Raw genomic sequence first — 17346 nt, forward strand, 5'->3', positions numbered from 1 at the left:
AGGAAGTCTGGGGTTGCACACGAAAAAAATTATATCGTTGTAATCAGAGTCACAAGGACTACCTTCCATGAAAATTTCATACAAATCCTCCAACAGACCATAAACTGCACTTAAGCAAAAATTGTTATCTTAAGTGAGGGAGGTACCCTCTCAAATTGATGTACGTTTCAGATAAATATTACGATGTGTAAAGGCTGGACCTTTCGATAGTTATCGTTCACAACGGTCATTTTATTTTGTCACCGTAAGATATCTTTTCAAGCTTTTTGGCCATTATGCCAGAAAATGTGGACTTACTCTCGTTCTAGGCAGATATACGAGGACGATTTTGGATGATAATTTCAAAACGATCCTTGAACCGCCATTAATTTCTTTCAAGTTTGTGAAGTGGATTGCCCGAAAGCGTTGTCCAATGCAGGCCTTCTTGAAACTTGATTCACTTTTGGAAGAAATTTTACAATGTGTAAAGTTTCGGGCAAATCGGATACTCAATTCGTGAGTAATCGTGCTCATCAATTGTTTTGTTGGTGCCGGTAGGATTTTTAAGCTTTTGGGACATTCATTATCTCTAAAAATTTGGATTGACCTCTCCAAAAAATTATACCGTCGCAAAAGAGTCCGCCACGGCTGACCGTTTCAAAAAAAAAAAAAAAAATCAAAATGATTCGAGAGCTGATATTAAACTCCACTTTTGAGAAAAAAATTAAATGTTGTATGAGAGGTACACGAAGCAGTGGACCGATATAGTCTATATTCGAACCTGATCTATGTCTGAAATACGACAATAATGTGCAATGTTTGATCTAAATCGGTTCCTTCCTCCCTTTTTAGAGTTAACGTGCTTACCATTTTAGCGGAAAACTTGAAATTTTGTGGTCCGAAAGAGTGGTCCAATTATGGCCAATATTAGAACTTGATCTACATTTGCCAAAAATAACACGAGGTGCAAAGTATGGACCAAATCGTTTGATCTATTCAAGAGTTATCGTGCACATCAGCCTGACTTTATTTAAATAAATCCATTCGTAAAGTACGATTAGTATCTTCTGTCCAAGATTCGTTCCACAAATTTCTTTGAATGTCTAGGTCAATGCCTACAGAGTCCCATCTGGTCATTTTATTCTACCTTAATTTCCCTACTTCCCCATATCTGAAATTCACAACTAATTATAATTTTCCCTCTTCTCTCTCTCTTTCCAGTACGACCCGAATGCCGCCTTGGAACACCATCATCAGCAGCAACAACAACAGCCAACACAACAGAAATCACATCGATCACATCATCATACCTCACCGGATGGTCGCGAGACTAAACCCTACAAATGTACCCAATGTACCAAATCGTTTGCCAACTCATCGTACCTCTCCCAACATACACGCATCCATTTGGGCATTAAACCCTATCGTTGTGAAATTTGTCAACGAAAATTCACTCAACTCTCGCATCTGCAACAGCACATACGTACCCACACGGGCGATAAACCCTATAAATGTCGTCATGCCGGTTGTCCGAAAGCATTTTCACAACTCTCCAATCTTCAATCGCATTCAAGATGCCATCAAACGGACAAGCCGTACAAATGTAATTCCTGCTATAAATGTTTCACCGATGAAATGACCCTGCTCGAACACATACCCAAGCACAAGGATTCGAAACATCTAAAGACCCACATTTGTAATTTGTGCGGCAAATCATATACCCAAGAAACATATCTGGAAAAGCATTTACAAAAACATGCCGAAAAAGCGGAGAAGCAACAACAACGACATGCCAATCTTAATGTTCAACAGCATGTACCGGCCGGTGGCATAGGCTTGAGTTTACAACGTCAGGTCGTGATGAATGCGGCAGCAGCCGGGGATGCAAATGCTGCCTATTGGGCCAAGGTAAGTGCGGATGGTGCGGTCAATGCAGCCACTTTGGCGGAGGCCATACAACAGCAACAACAGGCGGCCCAGCAGGCTCAACAGCAACAGGCACAAAACGGCTATAATTTTTCAACGCTACAACATCAACAACAACAGCAGCAACAGGAATTGCTGCAACACCATCAGCGCTTGGTCAATGGCAATGCAAATGGTAGTGGTGGTGGAGCAGGTGGCGGCGGTGGTGGTGATAGTGCAAACAGTGGCAATACCCCCAATCATTCACAAAGTCCCATAGAACAGGGTGAGGATTTGGTGATACGCCAATCATCGCAGCAGCAACAACAGCATCATCAGCAACAACAATCACACTCTCCCAACAACATGGTGGTGGTGAATTCGTCACCTTACGATGTCAAAACTACTTCAGCTTTTACACCCATTCCCACAGCACCCAGCCACTTGCAGGCCGCCGCATTGGCCCAACAAAGAGCACCCTCCGCAGCTGCCTATATCTATCCACAAAATGCTGCTGCAGCAGCAGGATTTCCCACACAACTAATATCGTTGCATCAAATACGCAATTATGCCCATCAACCGGGGGCGGCAGCAGCAGGTCTGCTGGCCGGTGATCATCTACTGGGTCTTAGTGTTACAGCTGGTGGTGGGGCGGGTAAAGATAAAACACAATAGTATAACACTCCCTCATCGTCGCCATCAGCTTCGAGTACAAGTTCATCGACCGCATCATCATCAAATGTGGTTAAAAGGCAAAAAATGTATGCAGCAGCAGCTGCCAGTAGTAGTAGCAGCGGCAGTAGCTATGAAACGCAACAACAAACACAATCACAACGTCAACAAAAAGGCCCCAATACCATGGATAACTCTCCCGAGGAGAGCTGAACAAGGTTAGGTGTTTAAGCGGCAGTTATGGTATCATCCATTTTCCCATAACCTCAAACTCCATGATTATCTCTACTTAGCTTGTTTTACGTAGAAGTAAAAATTGAAATATAATACAATTTAACATGGAACACGTAACAGAAAAAATATCACATAAACAAACCTATTGTAGAATATCATCCATCATCAAAACCTTTAGAAATGTAAGATAACAAAAACAATTTGAAATTGTTTTTAATATTACTTTCTTTTGTAATCTATGTTTACGGATTCTGTTTAAATTCTTTTAAAATTTTCTTTTACAATGAAAAACGTAGAAAGGTGTTTTTTTCTTAGAGGAATATAGTTTTCGAAGTGGGGAAAAGTTTTTCATAGGTTATCAAGCTTTGGCAGTAGTGTTTGAATAGGACCTATAACACCTCAAAGTGGTAATATGACCAAATGAAATCCCCATACCCAAAAAACGATCAAGAATTCATTCGCATTCAATCATTGTCAAAATATAACGAATGACAACCTCCCGTGAGTTTTCTCACTCTCTCCTTTAAGTTGAAACGGTAGAGGAACAAAACTCGCGGGGAGTTTTTATTCAGAATAACCCCCAACAAATGTGGTGGTAGGGAGATATAGAGATGTCATATATAGGAAAACATTTTCTAAAAAGAATTAGAAAAATGTTGGTCAAACTTATATATCGACGCCTCCAAACAATAGTATGCTAAGTCGACTTAGCATGTTTTCAAGTTCTTTACATTTTTATATTTAACGTCCTTTAACTTAAATTCTGACAAATTTTGGTAATGATCGGACAATCCGAACAGAAGTTATAAACAAATATTTACTTAGCATAGTACTGAAGGTCAAAGAAATTTCCAAACTTTGAGAGCTTGTCCTGCAAAACTCGCTTTTCAGAATTAGCAAACTATTATTTGGAGGTGTCGAACGTCCTTTAACTTATATTCTGTCCAATTTTGGTAATGATCGGTCAATCCGAACATAAGTTATAAACAAATATTGACTTAGCATAGTACTGAAGTTCAAAAAAATTGCCAAACTTTGAGAGCTTCTCCTGCAAAACTCACTTTTTAGACTTAGCATACTATTATTTGGAGGTGTCGATATAGTTTTCTTTTGGAGAAGATATTATTAAACCTCATCTAAAAGTTATTTAAGCTTAATTTAGAGATCAGCAGACGAAAGGGTAGTAGAAGAGACTTCGATTCAGCGTGGTTGGTAGTTTTTGGGAGAAAATCTTTTTTAATTTTCCTCTCCGCACCCATAAACTTACAAATTTGCCAAGCTGAAAGTGATTCTCTGGCCCTCGGGTAACCTCACTTTTTTTGTAAATATTTATACGAATTAAATACTGAATCATGTTAACATAATTGGCTTATCTGTAGTGGGTTACTCTAACTGATTTGTTGGTTCCCGACAAAAATCGGTGAAATTAAAAAAGCTATAAATTCGGTAATTAACGATATTTGTCCGTAAGTTACAAACCCAAGTAAAGGCGCAGCAACAGTGTTTCCAATTTTTATGGATGTTTTTATTGAGCTACAGAATTCTGCTACTGATTCACTTAAAAAAAAATTATGTGACCACTATTTGGGAATTTGCAGAGTTATAAGCGATTATTATGAATGAAAACTCCCCGTGAGTTTTCTCACTTTCTCCTTCAAGTTGAAACGGAAGAGAGACTAAACTCAACTCATGCAGTATAACCCCATTACGTTTGGGATGGTGAAATTTTAAGTAGAAGCTATAGGAAATTTTCTACATCAATTGGTCGAAATCAATGTTCAGAAATTAAAAATAAATAGTATTGCTTGAAGAAGACCCGTTTGATATCTTCAAATCCTTTGATGATAGCGTCCTGATTTGTACATGTTGGGTGTGGTTGTGCAAGTCAACATGTCATAACACTAACACACAATGGTAATAAGACATAAGCAAAGTTTTTTTGCGTCCTTGGCTCAAAATATTTAATGTTGCTAATAGCTTTGTTTGGTATTTTAAGTGTTGGAGAAGCTAAACAATCAGGGTTAAAATCTTTCCTCTTTGGGATGTGAACCAGCTCCAAATCTTCCTTTAAAATTCAAACGATTTGCGTTTGCCAATAGGTTTGGTTGGTCTTTTGAGTGTCGGAGAAGCTAAACATATTGTGTCAAAGCTATTACGATAATCTTCGGGTTTTTTGACAGGTCAAATAGCGCGTTTTTCGACCATTATGGACAGTGTTCTCCTTAGCCCATGTTTTGAATATTATTACAATCGATTTTTGTCAAGACAGCTGCCCCGATCCCCACAAGAGACTAGCTAGCAACATATTTCCTTGGCATAGTTTGTGAAGTCCCAAGTCTTGTGAAAAATTCATATTGGTCACACCTTTGAGTGCAGTGTCATGTTTCGAAATGATTCTAGAAGGTGTTGTCGATAATATTCGTATTTTAGAAAATTGAAATAATCAAAAAAAAAAATTAACTTGTCCCAAGTGGTTTGTCCTAAGTGGCATATAAAACAATTGCTCTGTTCCAGAACCTGCAAGAACCTACTAATTTTTACTACAATAACAATTTTTGCATTATTAGGTTTCACCAAGAATATTCGGGTTTAGGGCAGTTGAAATAGACCATTCTTCGACCTTAATGTCTGGAGTCTTCCACTTCCTTACATTATGTTGTGAATATTTTTGCAATTTTTTAAGGCGATTACACTGAATTTTTCGAGATTTGATCCTTCATTTAGAATGGTCCGTTCAGTGACTTTCATATCGAGTGTTCCCCTTACCATAATAGTTTATAGTGTGGAGGTCTTACAGAGAATATTTTTATGTTAAAATTGCGATCACCTCTGAGATAGAAAGCATTGCTGAGCTTTAGGAAACGATTTCAGAAGAAAGATATCTACCCATTTTTAATTATTCTTGAGGCCGCTTTAGAATCTTTGTGTTTCTCCATCTCGAACGAAATCAAATCGAAACTGTGTAAATCTATAAATAAATAGTTTTGTTCGACATAGAGAAACTCAAACATGGCAAAAATAGCAGCTGATTTGGTTTGAGCACAGACAGACAATGTATCATCGATTGCTCTTGTGAAAAGTTCCACTTTCTACGTTTTTCATTTAACATTTTTTTTTTCGAAATATTTCTTTAGAAGTGTTTAGAAAAACTCAGGTTACCATTAATAAAACTAAAAGAATTCATAAACTTAACATTTTTATAACTTGTAAGAAGATAAAGACAGCTCTCGAATGGACGATATTGGAAAAATGTATACACTTTTAATATTTCACTGATTTAGGTGAATAATTGTAGATTAATTTTTTTCAAAGCTCTCCTGTGAGCTGCCTTTTTCTAGACATTTTCAGCTGACAGCTTATAAAAATCTTAAGTTTTGATTTAATTCTATCAAAAATATTAGAGGTTTTTGTGAAAAAGATTACATTTTAAATTAACACTCCCTGTCTGGCGATATAATCCCCATGTATAAGACGTTTTCTGCTATAAAAAGCAAATCATAAAGTCTTATTCATACTTTTCATAACAAATATTTAAAATTTTGAAGTTATAAATAAATTACAAAATAAATCACTATTCTTTATTATTCTCCTGGTGGGAATACAATTTTTAAGAATTAATTTAAAGGAAATAAAGTTTTTTTAATTGTAAAAAAAATATTTCCTTTATATTAACTCTTAACTTTTTTACCGTTAAATACTTCAAACTTAAATTAACTCTTCCATATAAAGATATTTTAATTTATAATATTTATATATTTACGATTCTCTTTTTATCACTTAGTTTCTTCCCATTTCTTATATCCTTCTTTTTAAAAATATATTTTTTAAATTTGTTTATAGCATGAAATTATAGATACTATTTTATATATTTATGTATAATATATATTATAACAAATTATAATAAAAACACACACAAATTGTATACTTGATTTGAATTACAAACAGTACCAAGTACTGTCAGTAATTCAAATGTTTAATTTTAAATAAAACAACGTAATTTATTTTCCCCTTTTTATTTTGTAAAAATATTTTAAAATGTATTAATTTATATATAGTTTTTTTTCGAACATACCTGGTCTTGTATGTATCAAAAAAAGAATATATAAAAAATATTAGATTTAACCACACACAATTAAACACACACAAAATAAAAGAAACGACAAAAATAATATTCATAAATAGTAATTAATTATTAATAATAAATCCATGCTATTAGAGGAGATAAACAAAATACACAAATACAATAAACAAAAAAAGCTCTCCCCATTAAATGATTTATGAGAATTTAATAAAAACACATATACAAACGCCGCATATATTTAGGTGTGGATGTATGCTCACATGTATAATGCTAATAATGAATTTTTAGTTTTAACATTTGTTTTTAAAACTCTTCTCTTTTTATACATATTTTAAAAATAACTAAATTATAAATACACACAATTATACCCCACACACATAAAGTTGATACCACATATATACATAAGTTTATCTACAAACATACATATGATATAAAGTTACCTTAATTTTGTAGTTATTTAATAATAATAATAATTTCTCTTGTATGTATCTAAAAAAATAATTATAAAAAAAACAACAACAGCTGTATGTATTTTAGAATAAAAATAAATAATTATAATTAATAATAACAACAATCATATGTAAGCTATATATAATTTTATTGCTAAATAAAACAACAGAAAAATTCTTTAAAAAGTATTTCATAAAAAATATATATGAGAAGATTGTGTTTTTATTAAATGAAAGAAGGGACAGGCTAACATATTTGGGAGCCAAATGATTAACATCTTCTATTGGGTTAGCACCTGCCTACTCACCTTAACATCATCGTCATCAGCGTCACCAGAGTATGCGACTACTCAATAGCAACCACAGACGAAGCGTCTCGCACAGAAGGTTACGTTGCCTATCCCCGTAGTTGCTTTTAGGCAGACACTTCACTTAGAGACCAGCTTATCCTGAAAAGAGAGAAAAGGAGAGAGGGGCTGGAAAAAGGAAGAGGAGAGTGGATAATACTGATGAGAAGGGATTAATTGGTTAAGTTTTTTCCAAGTCATGATAGGTTTTTGACATATTGAAACACCCAGTAGCAGGTGTAATTGGGTAACTTAAGCCACAGAGTTAATGCGAATTATTACTCTCCAAAACGTTACTAAATAGGCCGACTAGCGCCACCCTAAAAAAATCGATTTAACGATATTTCACATATCATACAGAGGCCTTTCTGAAGTTAAGTAAAGCTAGCGAGTTTATGATCCACTAGCAAAATGCCCGCTACTTCGTATGCGGAAAAGGGAGAATATACAACTAAACAATACTTAATATGATAAAGAATTTTGATGTAGCAATACCTATTCTAAATTGATTTTTAATTTAATTTAAATACCGTTCGTACACCTTTAGTTCTAATATCCAAAAAAAAGAAAACCTTGTCGCATTACAAGGTACGGGTAGTTTAAAAATTGTATCCTCGTTTTCCAACCGAAGTAGTTGTAATTCCGGAATTTGTGATATCAAAATGTATTTCCGCATTTCCAACACCAGCTCAATACCTTAGCCCTCGGCGACCTCCATACCTAATTTCGTAATTTGTATGCATTAAAAAAAACTTTTATCTAAACACTAACACTGAACCTAATACAAAAATTCGAAATTCCAGCTATATCCCTATATGCAACAACAAAACGGTACCAAATTTAGTACTAATAATTTACAGCTCTATCTGTCTCCTAAAACCAAGTTTAATGAATTTCCAAAACATTCTCCTTATCTCCACTCTATACCCAACTGCTTTCCTAATACCGAATTTCACAATTTCCGCTCTACCTCTTATGGTACGTATATCCACAATGACATCCATAACTCAAATCTACACACCAACAGGAACTATAGTACCAAATTTCTGAATTCCATATACAAAATTTAGTACCATTTAATACTTTTCATACGAAAGTACAAATTGACTAACTCAATCATCCACTCCGGCAGTAATCTAAGTTCTATATTACAGGGTTTGAGCTCGATGCGTTCACCAAATCCAAATTTGATCAACTTAGTACTTTTGGTACACATAAGAACGAATTTCAAAGGTTACTTGAATCCTCCACTTTAACAGTAATCTTAATTCCAAATTTCAGTACCATTTAGCAGTTTTTCGTTACCTAATATTAGGTATTTCCAATATCATTTCAGCCATCAACGACCCTCATACCAAATTTCAGAATTTCAAATTCAGTACTTTTCATACACATATTTCAACCCTACACTGACAATTATACAAAATAACAACATTAATATTGATTTCAAATATCAGGATTCAAGCAGTATCTGTTCGTCCAATATCAAATTGTACCAAACTTAGTTCCATTTAGTACTCTTCGTACCCTTTAACAGTAACTTTAATTACAAATTTCAGAATTCCAGCCCTCTCCGTTCAACCATGTCTAAATTGTACGAAACTTAATACTTATCGTAACCATAAGTACGAATTTTACAAAACTCCTTCAATCCTACAGGCCAACTGTAATTTTAATTCCAAATTTCTGATTTCCAGCGCTATCCGTTCACCCAAACACAAATTGTACCAAATTTTGTGCCATTTAGTACTTTTCATACCCATAAGCGAATTTCCAAAACTACTTCAATCCTACACTCCAACAGTAATCTTAATTCCAAATTTCAGGATACCAGCTCTATTTGTTCACCCAAATCCAAATTGTACCAAATTTAGAACCATTTAGTACTTTCTATAACCATAAGTACGAATTTCCAAAACAACCTCAATCCTACACTTCAACAGTAATCTTAATCCAAATTTCAAGATTCCAGCACTGTCCGTTCATCCAAATCCAAAGTGTACCAAATTCAGTACCATTTAGTACTTTTCGTACCCATAAGTATGAATTTCCAAACCTATCTCAATTCTACACTCCAACAGTAATCTTAATTCCAAATTTCAGGTTTTGAACTTTATCCGTTCACCAAAATCCAAGTTGTACTAAATTTAATACTATTTAGTACTTTTCGTACACATAAGTACGAATTTCCAAAACTACCCCCATATCTCAATCCTATACTCCGTCAGTAATCTTAATTCCCAATTTCAGGTTTCCAGCTCTATCTTTTCACCCAAATCCAAATTGTACCAAATTTAGTACCATTTAGTACACTTTTCGTACACATGAGTATGAATTTCCTAAACCATTTCCTTTTATAAACACCACTTCCCAACCTTCATTTACAACCCAAATCCAAGTTGCACTAAATATAGTACCATTTAGTACTTTTCGTTCACATAATTTACGAATTTCCAAACCTATCTCAATTCTACACTCCAACAGTAATCTTAATTCCAAATTTCAGGTGTCGAACTTTATCCGTTCACCCAAATCCAAATTGTACTAAATTTAGTACCGTTTAGTACTTTTCGTACACATGAGTATGAATTTCCTAAACCATTTCCTTTTATAAACACCACTTCCCAACCTTCATTTACATACCAAATTCCAAGTTTCTAGCTAAATCCGTTCAAAATATACAACTGGTAGTAAAATTTGTAACTTTTAGGACTTTTCGTACACTTAGAGGTCGAATTTCCAAAAACCCTTTGGTACATCTTTATAACTCTCCATCAGTTATCCTCATTCCAAATTTCAGAATTCTAGCTCTTCCCGTTTGCCTAATACAATGGGTACTATATTTAGTACCTTTTAGTTCTTTTCGTACCCTTCTAGGTCGAATTTCCAAAAAACCAGCCTTATCTCAAACCTACACCTTAAATCGAGTTCCACACTAGAGTAATGTTATGAAATTGCAGTAGTGGGGAAATCGATTTAAGAACCCCTGGTTTCATGCACGAATACAAAGCAACTGACAATACTGAAGTCGGCCAATCTGCGTATGACTCTTGAGTCCCCAACTTTTGTCAATGGATTTCTTGTAGGAATAAAGTGCAATAAAACCTTTCTTTATCCGGGAAGGTACTGAGATATTTAGCTTCAAGCGAAGCTTCTAATGCAACTCCATCCAAAACTGGTGGCTGGAAATCGGCAAAATTGCGCTTCCTGAGTGCCGACATTCATGTTTTTGTTCTAGAGCACAGACGCTGCAAATGGTTAGAACACCTCAACCAGTGCAACATCAACTCGAATCAGCTATGGCCCAAAATAAAGAGCTTATCTGGTTCAAAGGTAAATAAAAATCTCCCTGCTATCGTCTTCAACAACATACAGTGTTCGGATGTCAAAAAAGTTTGCTACACAGTTCTACCTTCATTTTATTGAACATCCATTTTCGCAGCGGGCGGGTCATTCTGCTTTTATCCGCAGATGCAAGAATCTCTACCTGCAACCAGTCTTCTTCACATCTTCTGAAGTTGAGCTATTTCCAAACCTGGACCATCCAATGCCCATGGTACAGATTACATCTCAATAATCATGTTGAAGGTGGCTAAAGTACAAAAGCCTGCCGCCAGATTTTTCTTTTTCATCTGTAGTAAAAGTTTTAGATTCCTTTTGGCTCCCAATTCTGAAAGAGCACTTCCATCTTGCTGGACACCAACATGGTTTCAGAGAAGCGCATAGCACTACAACAGTTTTGTAGGTGATAACGACCAAAATTGTGAATGGCCTAAATCAGCGACGGACCATTATGGCAGCTCTTGACCTGTCCAAGACGTTCCGATATCATGAATTCCTCCCTTCCAAATGATGTCTAGAGCAAACCCGTTCGTGGGTATTGATTTGGTTACGAAGTTTTTCGGCAAATCACACACACGCGACCCGAACGCAAAGTAAGAGAGCAAATGTTTTGATTTTTTTACTTCAGTCTTGTACTGAATTTCATGCAAGCAGGTTGATGCCGCTTTATTTGTTTTTTTTTTTTTTTTTTTGGGTACACTGAAAAGATTTTGCAGTTGTACAGGAAATATGTGGAGGGAAGAATTTGAAAATGATTTTTTGTTTTGTATTAATATTTTTAATGACGCAGAATGCCTCGTCTGCAACGCAACAATAAAAAATGTATATCCATCTTACCTTAGGCGTCATTATAATACGCATACAAAATATTTAATGACGGGAAATGTGTGTGGAAAAATGTAAAAAAATGTATTTGCCAAAAAGGCTAAAAGCTATAAAGGATAACAAAGGATGTCATACCAAGTGCTAAAACCCTAAGAAATCCTTTTTGCTTCGTAAAACTTTTAGAGTGTATAATTTTCACTGTGAGGTAGAAATCGATGTTGTTTAACAATTTTTATTTTTTTATCTAAATTTATCCGAATTTCGTTAATTTTATTTTATTATATTTAAGTTAAGACCCTAATGTAAAAATATAAAAAAGAACGAAATCGCTATCATTAATTAACTCTTAGCAATCGCAGTTTTAATAACAGAAACTGAAGTGGATACTTTTGACTGTGATTCACTGTATATTATTTTTAATTTTAGTCATACAAAGCGAACGCGCCAGCAATATATTTTTTCTATTTGAAAATTTTGCCTTTTTAGGCGAAGATCATTTTTAGTATTAATTTTTTTTTTTAATTTATTAATCGAGATTTTTTATGATCTATAATGCAAATGAAAAAGGAAAGCCGATGATTCGAACCCACACACCCACCACTATGTTTGGCTCTGAACGCTAACACGCCGTGACAACTTTTTTCCTGTGTTTTTCATTTCATACTCAATATGAAAATCATCACCCTGTTCTGTCAGTGTAATTTTACCCACACATAAACAATTTAAGCGCTCGCTCTTCTTGGTCGGCTATGGTCTAGAGTTGTATAGTTCATGAACGAACTAGTTCAATTGAACGATTCATTTAAAAGAGCGTATGAACTAGATCAGTCGATATAGTTCATTATAGTTCAATAGTTCACTGAACTAGAATCAGTCGGTAAACGTACGATCAACGAACGATTCACAATCTAGTTCCACATGTCATTCACAAATGAATAAAGTGACGCCGTCGTTTGTGATATGTAATGCCTTCCTAATGTGTTTGCTTATTTGGTGTATGTATGCGTTTCCATTAAGCGAACGATTATGAGCCGGTGAACGATTCTGATCCGAATGATTGAACTGGATAGTGAACTAGATTACTGAACTAGTTCAGTTAAAAGAGCTGAATTATTGAACTAGATCTTTCAAATGAACTAGATTGTACAACTCTAATGATGTCAAGCGTTGACTCGCCTTCGTCAAATTCAAAGCCAAAAGTTCAAATATCGCAAGATCAAAATGGGAGTGCCGCAAGGCGGATTTCTTTCACCAACTTTTTCAATCTTTATCTTGCAAACTTCCCCAATCAAACAGCAAATATTTCGATAGTGTCGTACGTTGGTTGACGAATATCTACCCACCGTCGTCAATTTCTTCCGGGAGTGCAATCTTGTTTTATTCCCTATTGTTTATTGTATTATTCATTCGTGTCACTCTTTACTTGATGAATCAGAGAAGTAACCACAGAACTCGAAATATTCATCCGAGACAGGTGTATACTAGAGCTGGCAAAAAATCGATTGTAATATCGATAATATCGATTGTTATTTAAAAATTCAATATCGATAGATAGTTTTGCCTATCGATATTATCGGAATAAAAACCCCTAACCTGAAATTCATTGAAATAAATAGAAATTTCGCTACTTTTCGGTTATGTGTGTGTATGAAAGTAAGTCCGTAGTCACACGTACAAATTTTTCGGTAAAATAATATGTATTTTTTTACATTTTTTATAAAATAAAAGTATTTGTTTATTCTCCTTTACATTTCTGTGAACTACTTTTGCATAATTTCAAGAAAATCATTGACATTTCCGCCATTTTTATCTCCAAATTAATGGCGACGACAACTTAACGATAATATCGATAGCAATCGATATTTTAAAACATTATATCTAAAATATCTAATGTTGGGAATATCGATGGTTTGCCAGCTCTAGTGTATACCCATATTCAATAATCCAAAATACTCGGGGTAGTCTTCGATTATATCATCCCTTCTCGTCAGCTATATAAACCAGAAAATGAAAGGCTGTGGTAAAGAAACAAAGGTAGCGTCGTACGAAGTCATTGGTCGATCCTTCCTCAGCGACACACAATGGAGAATTTTGCAAACATCCCAGAATAATACGCCCCGAGTTGCAATGGGTTGTGTCAAAATTTCCCGTGTGGATAACCTTCATGAGGAGACCAGGATAGAATTGAGGTGGCGTAGTTTTTCCAGCTGTTATTTCCGTTTCTTTTCCATTTTCTAATAATATTCTTCAGGATAGTAGCCTAGATTCAGCCGAACGAACAAAAAAATTCGTTTATTACTAGAAGCTAGAGTAGGGTTGAGGGATGGATTCAAGCATAGCATTTTTAAAAACGCCTTACATATAGAGAAAGTTTGCCAAAGTAATGTTAGAATTTTCCATATCCTTCTCAGCATGCCAAACCACCTCACGTAAGGCGGTTTCTAGCGACTTTGCCTTGATGTAAGCGTACTGAGATTTACTTATTTTTGTAGAATATACTTGTGTCCAAATTGCAAGATCCAGTTACCTTTTCTTTGTCTCTTATAGAATTGAGTGACTTGGTTTCACCGCTTTGGGGATGTAAGTCACCTTTCTTTCCATAGTCCAGGTATGTACGAGAAACTCAGAAAGGCCTCAAAAATCTCCCTCAGTATTGTTAACACTGACACGGCTACATTCTGAAGAATATCTGCTATTATATCATCCGCTTCGACGATTTGTAAGACTGAGACTGTTAATCGACCATTGAAGTCTTGGTAGGCTAGTTAGTCAATCAGCTCTTCATTCCCTTCAGTGTGGAATTGATTATGGCTTGTTGTATGCAGGTCATCATCAAGGTCCATGCAACGGGGGAAGATAACCCATGAGAATTGATCCAGAGTCTCTAGTGCAGAAAGTCTCTTCGAAACTCAGACTAGCTAAAGCTGGCCTAAGATCTTTGCTTAGATTTCTGGATTTCAGTCTTGTACTTATTGAAATTAGCCAGGTAATGAGCTTCGTTTTACAGGCTTCATTGTAGGATTTCCTAGCTACTTGGCTACTTTGGATAATTGTTTTTGCACCATCATACCGGTTCAGAAAGGCCTAAAAAATCTCCCTCAGTATTGTTAACACTGACACGGCTACATTCTGAAGAATACCTGCTATTATATCATCCGCTTCGACGATTTGTAAGACTGAGACTGTTAATCGACCATTGAAGTCTTGGTAGGCTAGTTAGTCAATCAGCTCTTAATCCCCTTCAGTGTGGAATTTATTATGGCTTGTTGTATGCAGGTCATCATCAAGGTCCATGCAACGGGGGAAGATAACTCATGAGAATTGATCCAGAGTCTCTAGTGCAGAAAGTCTCTTCGAAACTCAGACTAGCTAAAGCTGGCCTAATATCTTTGCTTAGATTTCTGGATTTCAGACTTGTACTTATTGAAATTAGCCAGAGCATCCCATTGGTAATGAGCTTCGTTTTACTGGCTTCATTGTAGCTACATTGCTACTTTGTCTAATTGTTTACTCCAAACCGGTTGGGTTTTCTTCACTGGATAGGTTATTAGACAGGAATACACAGCTCCCTCGACTGTGTGAAAGATATTGCTTCCACACAGTTTTGAAGCCGTGAGAGCTTCATTCTCCTGGAATTTCTATGAGGACTCTTTATTACTCCAAGTATAAAGCTTTGGAAAAGTATCATCCTATTATCCGAGAAGGAATACTTTTCAGATACCCTATAATTCTCCAAGGCAAAGTAGTCCATGTGTTGGTGAGGGTTACATCGAACACTTTCCCCATAGTTTGTTTTGAAATCTTGAGGTGTTACCCCTGTTACATATTCTTCAATTACACCTCCGACATCGGTGTCACTGCTTCCCCAGTGGAAGTGGTGAGCATTTGCATCTCATCCCAAGATAACTCAGCCTATGCTCGCCAATCCAGCATCTCCTGTGTGACCTTGCTTGGTGGGTCGGTGTCCTCGTAAGGCATGTAGAACGAAGACAGTACCAAATGACTGCTTTGATCTCCTTCCATCTGTACCGTAGTGATTCAGTATGATCGGTGGCAAACTTTATGACAAGGCCGCCATTCTCCGTAAAGGAATTTTAAATTCCTTTAGCTTCCCATCCAAGACTGACGTTCTGTTATTGTTCGGAGTTACTGAAGTTATCATGCCATACGAGGTGGGAGCACCAGGTACGGCCGACAGATTACTGCATTCCCGAAGTAAGCCAATGTCGTTAACTGCGTGCATAATGAAATCAACCGATTCTTTATACTCGCAGTTAATGACTTTGACTCCTTTGTGTAAAACTGAGAGGGCGAGCCGTACGTTCATTTGATCTGTCTGAGATGAGGACGTCCCTCAGATGGCCCTCGATAAGCAACCGATGAATATCACTGAGACACCCATTTTGATCAGCCTTGTCAAAGATCGCAACCCTCAAAGTTTTCGGGAGTAACTGTCGCCCAACTTTGCCAATATGCTTTGTTTTTGATGAGCATGTTTCCTGAGAGTAATAAGGCTTCCCGCTAACTTGCTCGTCTTCACAGACGACTTCAGACTTTTTCAGTGGCGGTCTTCTCACTAACCTCTATAGTCACCGAGTCATATGAAACATGGACCTGTTATGACAGTGTTGATTGACCTGTTACGACAGTTGTTGTATACTTTCTCTCTAACCACCAGCTATCTTACCTCCATCACCCTAGCTTGTGAAGTGAAGCAGAGAATTTAGATGCAGTCTTCGTCTATTGGGCTTCTTTACAGTTTTCTTGAAAGACTGTGACTTAGCCAACTTGGTCGAGTACTTACCATTTGCTTTGACAGGGGTATTTCATTGAGGGGATTTAAATTTATAAGAAGCTATTTCATTAAATTACGAATTAAGCATATCAAACCAATCCCAATTGTATTTTGTAAAAAAACTTAAATTTTAACTAAAATCCCCAAAGCAAATACACACAGATACAAAATGGCTTTTAAATTTCAATACATATACAAATAAATCTATGCAATTTGACTAAATCATCCAAACCCTGTCCATAAATTATTAATTCCATTATTATTTTTGTTTTGTTTGTGTCATCTCAAAAACATAATTAATTATAAATAAAACACGAATAACTAATTGATAATTAAACAAAAGAGTAGTAAGAGTCGGAGAAGGTGGCGTAAAACTCATTTTGCAAATCTTTCGAATCTTTTAAATTAATTTTCTGCTTCTGGATTTAAAATTAATGAAATTATTTGCTTAACTTTTGGTAGGGAGAAATTAATTATTCAAAGTCAGATTTTAGTCAGTCAGATTTTAGATATTAAATTAATTGCTAATATTTAGAGGTGAGTTTTGTTATTAAAAAAATTTATCACAACAAGTAAGAAGGTCCATATAATGTTTATCGACTAAAATACACCTTGAGCATATGACAGTTCATTCCGCACCAACACTGGAGCAATGTAACGATGTCCTCAGTCTCCCCAGCTTCCCCGGCTGTTACCAATTATACTGAATTGAATAAT

At 35.7% G+C, this 17346-nt stretch overlaps 1 protein-coding gene across 2 annotated transcripts in view; it reads left to right on the forward strand.

Annotated features, from left to right (window-relative positions):
• Positions 1-6579, forward strand: part of sqz (squeeze) — a 44317-nt gene extending 37738 nt beyond the window's left edge. Inside the window, exons 3-4 of one of the 2 annotated variants that reach the window (XR_012412977.1) lie at positions 1201-3468; positions 3894-6577. Coding sequence is in view for 1 of the 2 variants with exons in the window: in XM_073987600.1 (XP_073843701.1) it covers positions 1201-2559 (1359 nt within the window). In the remaining variant the exon portion in view is untranslated. Of the gene's footprint in view, positions 1-1200 lie in introns of both variants that reach the window. The other variant, XM_073987600.1, reaches the window with a different exon arrangement.
• Positions 6580-17346: the final 10767 nt, after the last annotated feature.

Source organism: Musca autumnalis, unplaced genomic scaffold (genome assembly GCF_047663935.1).
Source record: "Musca autumnalis isolate F117 unplaced genomic scaffold, ASM4766393v1 scaffold_1, whole genome shotgun sequence".
In the NCBI taxonomy this organism is placed as follows: domain Eukaryota; kingdom Metazoa; phylum Arthropoda; class Insecta; order Diptera; family Muscidae; genus Musca; species Musca autumnalis.